Source organism: Hoplias malabaricus, chromosome 5, assembly GCF_029633855.1.
Source record: "Hoplias malabaricus isolate fHopMal1 chromosome 5, fHopMal1.hap1, whole genome shotgun sequence".
Classification (NCBI taxonomy): Eukaryota; Metazoa; Chordata; class Actinopteri; order Characiformes; family Erythrinidae; genus Hoplias; species Hoplias malabaricus.
This window is the reverse complement of record NC_089804.1, coordinates 8,061,118-8,073,635: the sequence shown is the minus strand read 5'-3', so window position 1 is coordinate 8,073,635 and position 12,518 is coordinate 8,061,118. Positions and strand designations below refer to the sequence as shown.

The window sequence follows — 12,518 nt, the reverse complement described above, 5'->3', positions numbered from 1 at the left end:
CTGAGATATCCGCCTCTTTTGTGTGTGATTGGGATTGTAAATGTCCATTGAACTCAAAAAGTTAGTGAACGCTTGCTCATCTATTCCTCCTGTGGGAAGACTTTAAACTGTGGTACTACACCACTCCACCTCATCCTAGAGGTACTGAGGTCCTGAACGATGCGGGGGGCTTCATACACCTCTAGCCAACTTGGTATTGATCCTGGTGCCCCTTAAGCTCTAGAGCGACACATTTATTTCAATGCCTGTCACCATTTATTATGAAAGACACAGGTCGTGCAGAATGTGCATTAGTTTTTCGATTCCACAGAGCTCATTAATAAATACTGAAGGAATTTAAACATTAACTTGTTCCTCAAGCGCTGTGGAACAGCAGTAAGTCAACAACTCGTTGAACTCAGCGGAGTGGTGGCCTCTTGAGAACACGGTTCCATGCGAAACCATTCAAACACCATCCAGTCAGCCTCCAGGCTCCTGACAGAGGCATTTCCAAAATGTGGTTTGGGTGCTTCCTTTGTATTTCTCTTGCACTCTTGCCACTAGAGGGCAGCGGGAAGGTCCGGCGTGTCTGAGGTGCCAATAGTCTCTCAGTCCAGTTACATAACAGAGCGGAGGGGCAGCACACACATGCTCAGCGAATTAAATAAGCTGAAAAAGGGCATTGGCAATCAGCGTTTCCTAGAATACCCAAGAAACTTGGCAAATCGATTAGGTCATACGCAAGATGGATTTCCAGAATGTTTCTCTGAGGAGAAAAGTGCTCCAGTGTTTTTAAAGGTTATCAGATGTACCGTTAGCGATCATTCAATCTGTGTGATCTCATACTCCCAGAGACCTTACAACAATGCTCCAACAAATGGATTTTGACGTAAGCTCTTTAAATAACAAACGTAAAGGGGATTTGGAGGTGCTTTGAGCCCCAAGTTGCCTTTGATCTTGCATCCGTGTCACTTTGGGCGCTTCCCCATGGAGTTGCCTCATCATTGCTAAACTTAATCAATAGGCAGAACAGAAGCTGTCCTCTCGCAGGGCACAGGTGGCGGGAAAGGCTTTGGCCGCTGCCCAAATTGTAATTCACGTGAAGCTGTCATAACAATTCTTAATTACCTTCCACCAAAAATAAATCCTGTCAGGACGAGTTTGGGCCGTGGAGATTACTGGAAGAGCTCCACTGTGCTTTCCATGGTGCCACGTCGCGGCTGGGACACAAACAAAGCTGTGACCGATCGGGATAAATCTTGGGTGACATCAAGAGGTCAAACCGATATTTGGGTCTGTAATAGGGGGGTAGTAATACACACATGCTCAGGTTCAGTTTCCAGAGTCAAGATATGAATCCACTTCCGAAACCTTTCTATAATGCCTTTTGGTTTTACAAGATCTTTAAATCCTTACAAATTATTTGAATGCAGCTCCAAACACTTGTAGAAGCCCATTTTATATAATGAGTGAAGTCAGCCATTTTAAGGTTCGTCCAGTGAGAGCACACCTCCATAGGAAAGCATGAAATGAAATGGGACACCCTGGAGTAGCCACACACAAGCCTAAGGTCAAAGTGCTGAGCTTTGGCTCCAGGAGTATAAACCCCCTCAGCACTCCGACTGTGAAGCCGTGAAACTGCATTCTTCATAGCGACGAAGCTACATCCAGTTCTTTTAGGGATGAGTTGGAGCCGCTTTTGTGATCCAGGACTGACCTCACAGATAAGTAGCAGCGACTGTCGAAATGTTTTTCTGGACGCGTAGCTTTGCCCTGTTACTGCAGCAAGAGTGGGGCAGGCGTCCTGTGAAACGTTATTGATTTCAGAAGAAATATTTGAAGAGCAGGTGTCTGGAATCTTTTGGCCGTACACTGGATAAATACAGTTTAACTGTGTCATATGAACTCTGACAAAATAAATCTCCAAAACAAACCCAGAGGGTTAAGGTCAGAATGTGACATGTTGCAATTTAAGTTGTTATCAATGAAGCCAGTGTGTGTCAGGGACTCATTTTAAGCTTTACACGAATGATACACTTCTTTATTTTTTTTACGTATTGTCACAATAGCTTGATTAGGTGTGTTTTGTTTGTTCACACCTTGTAGACACCTGCTGCTTGAGTTACAAGCTCGCTCGTCACTGCTGTCTGGGTTTGTTTTGACAATAAAAATGGTGATTCTCTGCTAGCTCAGGAGCTGCTTCCCTCCTCCCCTAAACCTGCATTTACCCTCTGGACTCATACCAGTACAAAAGATACATACTGCATTATCCCTCATTCCCAGCTCCACGTGGGCCCCACCTGAACATGACGGGACTTGTGTGGCATTTTAAAAGTGAAGGAAAGCAGCCGTGGACACTTTTCTCTTAAATGAACAGTCTGTGTGCAAATGTAATATGACTGTTTTACCTTTACACTTTATTCCAAATGGAGTTGACATGCCGTGACATGTTTCTATCCTTCATTTTCGCAGTGGAGCTAGAGAAATTAATGCATGCAGAGGCCATTTTGAAGCAAACATTTTATGCAAAAAAACACACTCTGAGCATTCACCCTTCCAGTTTGGTCACTTTTTTGTGTGACTGGGGTGAACCCTGTTAATGGGTGGAATTTGACAAACTCGGAAGAACAGTGTAAAAATCATTTGTAAATAGTTGATTCTGAAAATGTATTTAGTTGCCTGTTATTTTATTACCATTTTTATAAACTGAATTGTCTTCAACCTACATGCTATTATTGTCACTGAGTGTCACTGAGTATCATTATCTATAATGCCTTCCCTCTGTGTTCAACTCAGTATAATATGAAGGAGGAGACAAGTCACTGTTTAAATGAACAGGAAAGTTAGTACTGTCCTCTTTATGAAGATGGACACAAACTTGAACCAAAAAAACAACAAACTGCTCACAGGTAAAAATGATCTAGAGCCAAACTCTACAGACAAGTTTATAGATTGCTCTTTTCATTCAAAACATAGGAGCCTGGAATTCTTTGAGTGGAAATGACTTCCTAGGGATGCTTCCAAGATGTATGTTTATAGCTCAAAGAAAGTCAAGCTAAACCATGTTATAGCTGTATAACCTTAATGCCTTTTGGGAGAGAGGACTGTACTCTTGGGATGTATTTAGGTTTAGACCCAGCGGTCGCTAACTGTGACGTTATCTTCATAGCTCCAGTGACATCATTTGTCATATATACAGTGGGTCCTGGACTTACAACGTTGATCCGTTCCTACGTCGCGTCGTAAACCGATTTCCGGTGTAAGTCGGAACATACGTACATACTGTAAGCACTTATCCAATCCTAACACCTATCCTCCTCGGTCCCGAGCCACGTAACCGTGTATTCTTCCGCCGCGCCGCGCACACCACACACGAAGTTCGCGTTACGACGTTTACGACGCAAAACCACTTAAGTTGAAACAATGTTTTATAAAGTAACCACGAAACATCGTAACTCAGGACTGGCGTAACCCGAGAACCTCCTGTATATATGTATATTATTTATTTTTTTTTCCCAGAAAATTTTGAAGAAAGCAGAACAGCTGTGTATTGAGTGCATTACCAACCAGGAGCAATGTTGTTAAAATCCAGTGTCAGCTTTAAACGCCAGTTCAGTAAAACAAAAAAGTCACAAGTGAATAATAACACAAACATCTTTATTATTATCATCATTATAATCATATCTTCTGGTTTAAAAAAAAAAGGGCAAGAGTCCTGCAACCCAGTCCAATGTTGAGGAACGTTAGGAACTGCTTCTTGAAGTCTTGGTGGCAAGAACCTGAAATCAATTCGAACTAAAAACCCCTGCCCCGCCCCCAAAATAAAAACACTCCCAAACCCCAAGGCCACACCTGCAGGAGCCAGAGGTGGGTGACCTCCCAACGTAATGACCACGGATCGTAAAATAAGTCTTTTCTCATTTTCTTTTGTTGGTCCGGAAATACCATGAGTGTAATGTTTTAAAACAAAGCAAAAAAAAAAAAACAACTCATCTCTTTTATTACAAAATATAATGCTAAGGTCAATAAATAATTGTCCATAGAATTCCATAGTAGAGAGAAGGGTGGATTTCTGCTGCATGGAATGGGGGTCCATGGATTGGAGAGAGGGGAGGAGAGCGACACATGACTGCGTACTGAGAATGGATGGGGGAAGGGAGACAGAGTGAAAGAGCAAGGGAAAGAATGTATGTATGTTTTAGAAAGAAAAGGGAACGAAGCAGGGCGTGAGAGGTGCACGTTTGTAGCGCCTTCTAAGTTTTCATGAGAAAGTTCCAAAGGACGTCAATGGAAGAAAAACAAGACCTGACAGACTGCAACGACGGTAAAACTTTACCGTAGGTTGTGTTTATAAAACTACACAACACCTACACAAGCCTTTCATCTCGCCTGGAGGTTTATTCCAACAAGCAGCAGTTGTTGAAATTGTCTAATGCTGCTTTTAAGATAACTGACACCGGACTCGGCTGGGTTTATGTCACTTGTAATGAAGAGCACATGTAGGAGTCATGGAGTCTGATGAATAATGACCTACTGCAAAATATTACCTACAGTTGTAATGCAGAGGATTGCTGTCGTTTATCTACAAAGAGCATTATACAACATACATTAGCATTCAAAACACACTCACACTCACTCACACACACATTAAGTTTGAGACTGTAAAAAGGCTAGGCTAATTTGGCACCCAGAGAAATGTATGTAAACATAAGCAGTTCTACATCTCAGAAGTCTTTCTCTCTCATCAGAATACTAGCTGTAGAAATATCTGTTAGGCATGTGCTCTGTTCTGCTGAAAAACAAGGAAAATGCTGGTTAAAGGAGTATTTTCACATCTCCCCCTGCATCTTTAGGTAAATATGTAGACAACTTCTTTAACGTGCACCCGTTGTGAACACATTCAGTTCTGCTCGTAGTCTGTGTAATCTCCATAGAAAAGCATGAAACGGATCTGGACACTGTGGAGCAGCTGCACTCAATGCCAAGTATGAGCTAAAAGGGTATGAAGCTCCCCAGCTGTGGGCTGTGCAGCAGTGGAATATTGGGGGCACCATCACTGCTCAATGCTGTCAAATGCTCACATCATCTTTCCAAGATTTAATATAAAGCTTTCCTAGAAGAGTGGAGGCTTTTAGGGTGAAAAAGGGAAAACAAACTTCCTGTTAACACCCTTCATTTCTGAAGCATGGAGGAAAACACTGGAGTATTTCTTCAAGTTAAGAATGCACAACGTTCTGAAAGACGCCCAGTGATTGGATGTCTCTCCTAAAGTAAGTGAAGTATGTGCAGAAGGATTTGTTTATGTTTGTGTTTGTATATCAGTGTGTAAATCTGCTAAAAAATATTTATTTCCAAAGGCCCTGCCAACACTGCATGCAACCTCCTACATAGGTTCACTGAACTTTAAACACTCATTCTTTGAAACACGCACAAATACATCATCATCCGGCTTAAGTTAGACTGGTCACATATTACTGGAAAATAAGAACAATTTATTGGACTAAATATTGAACTAGATTTATATATATTACATACTCTAATGTACATCTTCATGCACAACTTGTGGATTCTGGAAATAAAGTTTCATACATTCCTCAAATTGTTCTAAATAGAATTTCTCATTCTAACTTTATAATTTGCGAGTTTTATTGACATTGAATATAAATCTGAATATTCTCTGCTGAAATAGATATTTACAAACGCATTTCAGAATATATAGCTATATGGAAAGAGTGGTGAAGACTGAGGGCACGTGCCCATGTTTAACAGGGCATCTATGGGGTTAACTGATGTAATCAGCATAGATTAACCATTAACCGCTCTGTAATGAACAGTGGTTGATTACCGTAGATGTCTTTAGGCTACGTATATGGAAAATGAGAATGAATAAGGGACTCTAATGGCTCTAGAGCATTGGGTTCATTCTGTTCAAACTGGACCCAACCTTAAAAGAGCAATAAGTCACTTCCCCTACTGACTCTTCTTCACGTTACGAAACATCTGTTACACTGACACCTTGTGGCCTGGATGTGTAGAAGATTCTGTACTAAAGTTATGAACTCAGCACTGTTATGAATATCGTTGGCTAGTTTTTAATGATTACAAAAAATAACTTGTTGCTCCTTTAAACATTCCAAACTGCATCTGAGCACGTTAGGGGTTGGTTTGTCGACACTGGTCAAGTACAAAATGGCATTACGCAAAAAACAATGGAGCAGTGCTGTAATAAAAGGAACTGCTATATTCAGATTTGGTCATTTTCACAACTGAGGTCTCTCACACAAACGCAGAAGTGGTTGCCTTGCAAATTGACATTTTGAAATATAGACTAAAGAGTGTTATAATAGGTACCAAGAGCAATCACCAGCGTTTAGAACTTTTCATCGGATCTCCATTTTATGACAGCGTTTTATGGATATTGTTTAACAAAAAAATCCAGAGTACAGTCAAAAAGAGAGTTTTGAGAATGATCATTTTTAAGGACGTTGTACTTTCAGAAGACTATAGGTTGTAATAAAGTGCCATTATGACCAGTAAAATAGGTTGCAATTTCAGAAAATGTTCACAAATAAAGAATCATTAAATCTTCTGCCCAGCAGCACCACTACATTGAGTTAACACTGCAGTTTGTTTTTAATGGAGAGAACAGCACTTTTGTTTCTGATAAATTTATGACGTGTTTATCAAAATATATATATATATTTCATATATTATAATTTTATTCTAAAAAAAAAGGCATCATAACATTTTCTCTTTAGGCATTAATTACTAAACAATGTTCCACTGAAGTGCACTCGGGCACGTGATGTGGTGTACAATATCAGTTGGCTTTACACAATAAACAGTAACATTCATTACGAGTGGCAGCGTGACAATTCAGTTCCTTCCATGAACTTTGTAACTGGTGTGTTCCGTAACTTCACACTCTGAACCGCAAAAAATCAAGAAATGTAATGGACAAGGAATTGAAAGTCAGATATGCGGATGAAGTTTGTGTTGTGCGTTGCGCGGAAAGAAAGGCTATTGTGTGTGTGACAGCAGCTAATCAGTCCCATGTAACAATTCTGTTTGTGTTTAACCACAAACATATCAAGAAGAGTACATTTTGAATAACATCTCTCCTAAATCGGCAATCTGGAATTGCTGAAACAGCACAATCATTACATCTTGATGAGCCTGGAATTTATTCCGAGATTGGACTCATTCTGAGTAATGGCTTCTTTAGAACTCCACATCTTTTCAGACTCATACTGTTGATATTTCTCCACACAGTGGAAGGTTGAACAGAAATTTCCAGATATTTCCAGCTCTAAAGCAGAGAGTGGAGCTTGATTTTCCCCAGTCTCGCTGAGATGAAAGCTTTAGGTTCTGTTTATCTGAAAGTGACAGTTTTGTTGGTCTACCAAGTCTTGCATGATGGTTAGGAGTCTAAATTTAAATTTGTATTTAAATTTTCTTCAGAAATACTGTTTATTCTTTGACTGCTCCCTTTAATATGCAAATGTTTTTTCTTAACAAAATTACTTCCGGACCTCCCCCCACCCCCAAAAAAACAACAAAATATTAAAAGAAAGAAAAAAACGGCACAATCATTGTACTGGATAGTAAGCAAAAGAATGATGATCTAAGACTATCACACTGTATTGTAACTCATTAGTATAATTGTTCATAGTTGTTCTAAATGAAGAAGGAATTAGAACCAGGGTTTGAGGGGATAAAACCAGACTTCCCAATTCAATCATTCCAGACTGAACTTAAAAACAAAAGGAAGAGAAATGGTAAATGGACAGCCATTTTGAGCATTTCACTGAAAGCTCACATTTGAAAGACGTAAAGAATTAACTTAAGATAAAAAAAAAAAATACAGTAACAACTCTTCCCTAGACTTGAACAGTAGTATGCGGAGTGAGATTTTGCATCTGCTTTAGGGAGGAAAGGAACAGATTGAGCAAACATGCTAACATGGCTAACAATGAGGGGCTGCCGCTAGTTAGCACAATGCCATTTACGTAAGGTTATTTGGTGCCTATTTGTTTTCATTCAATTTTAGCAACATTACCATGACTTGACTAAACCATTTAGTACTTTGTGCATCTGCTCAGCTCCAGCAAAACACACACACACACACATACAGCAGGCTAGCAAGGCTGTGTTCTTGTGTTTTAGAGCCCCGTCATGAAATTATCTTCTAAATATACAGTACCATACATATTAGCGCAATACATGACAGGGGTAATATATTGTGTGCATACATCAGTAAGCAAACAGATTTATGTGATCCTCCTTATTTTGTAAATCCAAAACTCATCAGGTAAAAATAACTTTAAAGGGCCAATGTCGTTAAAAACCTAGTATATGTTGCTTTGTTAGAGTGTGATGTACTGAACCATTCATTCCCAAGTTCATATATGAACGGCTTGTTTTGTTTTCTGTGATGTATCAAACCCAAATCCAGATTCTCAATTTGTAACAGAAGATAAATGGTGCATGCAACTAAAAGAGTGCTGAGGTTTGCGTACCGATTTACACACCCACAACACACACACACACACACACACACACACACACACACACACACACACACACACACACACACACACACAGTGCCATGAAGCTCTCGTGACATGCTTGCCTCGTGTAATCTTTACAAGCATCTAGTATGTATGTACAAGACCAAAAACAATTACACTTTGAAATAAAAAAAAAAACAGAAAAAATAAATAATATTATGAACACTAAATTTAAAATGTACTTGAGTGACCAGTCTAATTAAGACCTAGACATTGTTCTCCTCCCTCTCTTTTCTTTTTGTTTTTGACTACATAAATTCTCCTCGATGATAGCAGTGGTTAGAATTTGTTAGAATTCTATATATTCACATATGTTTTGTTGTTGTTGTTTCTCTTCTTTTTTGCACCTGGGAAATATTTAGCCCCTCCTCTATAAAAATAAAATATTTATGAACCATCCAACCACCACCATTTAACCCCTCGCCTCAGAGACCAGATCAGAGAAGAGAGACAGTAGACAGGTCAAAGGTGATAGGTGATAGGCAAACCGGTTGGGTGTAGAGAAGAAAAAGTGGATTCCAGTGTGTCTTATTGCAGAGGCTGTCTCATCTCCAGTCTGGTGACATCAGCAGAAGTAAAAAAAAAAGTTCTAAGATATGTTTGTGTGCAGGATGAAATCAAAACAATGGGCCAAAAGAGAAAAAAACAGGTTGTATGTATCAGTAGTTGCCATTGAAGCTGGAGCCACAAGCAGTGGAATGAATGGGGGGCAGGGGTGAGAGATAGAGAGAGACTGCTTCATCAACTCTGTCTTCCAGTTTCAGTCTGTGCAGGGTTAGAAGATCCCGGAAAGAGGTAAAGATTCCAGAGGAGGTGCAGTATTTGGGGACCATTCAAAACAAATCAGGGAAAAAATATAAATAATCCAACTGAGAAGATGGAACGGCCAAAAACATCCACTGAACCAGCTTGAATGTTCACCTATCTCCTTTAGTGGTTGTGCGATGGAAGGAGGTGTGCAGAGAAAGAGAGAGAGAGAGAGAGTGAGAGAGAGAGACATAGAGGAGTTTGTTGGGTGTGGTGAGAATGGAGGAGGTGATGGGGTCTAGGATTCTGAGGACGAGCGTGAGCCCCCCTGTACCAGTGATCTATAGATGTGAGAGTTGAGGAAGCGTGGGTAGGAGTCTCTGTGCATGAGTGTGTAGATCTGCAGCTGAGCGTCCTCAAATGTGTGTGTTGTTGGCTCCTGCATCTTCCTGTTGATCACCTCCCGCACCCGCGAGTCCAAACTCACCTAAAAATACCCACATGGGGAGAGAAACAGAGAAAGAGAGAGAGATATTCATATATAAAGTAACAAGATATTCAATAAGATATTCATATATGCCCAGGTACTAAACACTAAGAGTCCTTGGACAAGACTCCTAACCTTTTGTTTAGATAATTAAAATCATTATTATTTGATTTGGATACGTCTGCCAAATGTTTACCAGATGTTTACCATTTATATGTTTATATAAGTATATTTTATATAAAATATTAACTAACTAATATTGTGTTAGTATTTAGGAAATGTATAAAGCAAAAGAGTTTCTCAAAATGTTAAATACAAAATACGAATACAATGGAAGTATAGAACGTGTATTATATGATTATATGTATCTAAAACTGTGGGAAACAATTTATATGAGTAGGTGAATTTAATAATAAAGTGTGTCTACAAACATCTGAACATATAGTGTATGTTTATGTCATTCAACACAGGGCTAGTCTTGTCACAAATCACACAAACAACCAAACTGCTGAATACTGCTGAACACTGTGTTTTCCATAAATAAAAGAAGGCTTAAAATGCCTTGAAAGACAAACACAGTGCACTAAAGTAATGTAATGTGTATATATATAAATGTGTGTGTATATATATATATATATATCCATCCATCCATTATCTGTAACCGCTTATCCAATTTTAGGGTCGCGGGGGGTCCAGAGCCTACCTGGAATCATCGGGCGCAAGGCAGGAATACACCCTGGAGGGGACGCCAGTCCTTCACAGGGCAACACAGACACACACACACACACACACATTCACACCTACGGACACTTTCGAGTCGCCAATCCACCTGCAACGTGTGTTTTTGGACTGTGGGAGGAAACCGGAGCACCCGGAGGAAACCCACGCGGACACGGGGAGAACACACCAACTCCTCACAGACAGTCACCCGGAGCTGGAATCGAACCCACAACCTCCAGGCCCCTGGAGCTGTGTGACTGCGACACTACCTGCTGCGCCACCGTGCCGCCCATATATATATATATAATTTCCAAATAATAATAATATAATTAGGTAAGTATTAAAAAAGTATGTAAACTGACAGACAAAACTGCGCTGATGTAATACTTGCAATTCATGTAGAGCTAATATATTTGCATGCAGTAACTTTCATGAATCATTTTTTACTGCAACCTAACCCAGCCGAAAAAAATGCGAGGGTCCTTAAATCAGCACCCCTCTGTCTCTCTCTCTCACACACACACACACACACACACACACACACACACACACACACAGCTGAGTCTATTTATAGATCACTTCTAGGGAAGCCAAGGGGGACACAATTTATAGTTTCCTGTGGTCAGATTTTATTTAATGGTACTGAGAGTGAGAAAGACAGAGGGAGTGTGTGTGTGTGTGTGTGTGAGAGAGAGAGAGAGAAGGCGAGAAGCTTTAAGGATAGCTGTAACTTCTCTGAGTTGGTCTTATAGCCTTGATGTGAGCAGAAGCACACACTGATATACTAAAGCACACTGACATTACACATAAAGAAGACACGTGGTTTACATTAGCATATACTAAACCCCTAGCAGTCACACATGCCACTGGGAAGAAAGCATGGACAATCTGCATCTGTTCTCACTGAAAGTAGTACAGTTTCTGCCACAGTCGCACTCACACACTGTCACACATGCCTAAATATAGAAAAACACTGTAGCCCAAAGGTCTGTTGACATGCCATATTATTAGTGAATTCTGCTACATTAAGATGCTTAAGCTCACCATGCTCAGTGCCAAGTCTTAGAAGAGGAGCATAAAACTCCACAGCCACTGGGCTGTTGAGCAGTGAAATTGCATTCTCAGGACTGATGGAGCACCATCTAGTATCTTTAGGACGAGTGGCAATGTTTCTTGTGATCCAGAACTATTCCACATCGCTTGGTGGTGACTTTTTTCATGCCTCTGTAGTCCAGGGCATATACCACACTCAGCCATGCCCCCTTTTTTTAGATGGGTGGCTTTACACACTCAATTCTGCTGCCACATTCCCCTCTTGCCTACACAGAATGCATGCTGCTCTTGTTGTTTTGTCACATATTTCATTAACCAGTCTGTTAATGTATGCTTTCGACCAGAATTTCTAATCCTATTTAAGGATTTCATTACCTTTAATTTAAATGTGGCTATTAAAACACTGACAAGCTGAGCTTCATAACCGAAACGTCTACAGTCCATGAACTAATAGTAATGGCTCTTCCTTCAAGTCACTCTAGATATTGTCCTATGGCCATCTTGATTCAAAACTGAAATGCTTAGCATTTTTAAGCAAAGCCACAAAGCATAACTTGTTAAGTATATCACGCAGTTATGTTTCTTTACTCATTTATTCATTTTTAAAAATTGAAAATGGTCTCCTGGCTTATATTCTCCTCTGTATTCCTCACTGTTATTCTATCACTCTCTCTAAGTTCATCCCTCTAAATGATCGCCTGTGGTTTGTTAACTTTGAATACTCATTGGTGTTCCTCTCCACTATGATTTGTTTATACTAAAACTCTTCTCATGCATACTTTATCATCATGTGATCTCCATGTTGTGATACGCTTCAGTACCAGGACGTAGCTTCTAGTAACTGGCTTCAACATTTGTATATAGAAGAAACACCTTTATTGATCCCCTCAGGGGAAATTGCTTTTCTGCATTTGACCCATCCATGGTTGTGAATACACAATCACACACTAGTGAACAATTAT

General features: G+C 40.0%; 1 protein-coding gene across 3 annotated transcripts in view; it reads right to left on the bottom strand.

Moving 5' to 3' along the window:
* Positions 1–3,710: 3,710 nt before the first annotated feature.
* rgs19 (regulator of G protein signaling 19) overlaps positions 3,711–12,518 on the bottom strand; it is a 57,716-nt gene continuing 48,908 nt past the window's right edge. For all 3 annotated transcript variants that reach the window (XM_066672428.1, XM_066672429.1, XM_066672427.1), the window contains one exon: positions 3,711–9,783. In XM_066672428.1, coding sequence (XP_066528525.1) covers positions 9,595–9,783 — 189 coding nt within the window. In that variant the 3' untranslated portion in view covers positions 3,711–9,594. The remainder of the gene's footprint in view (positions 9,784–12,518) is intronic.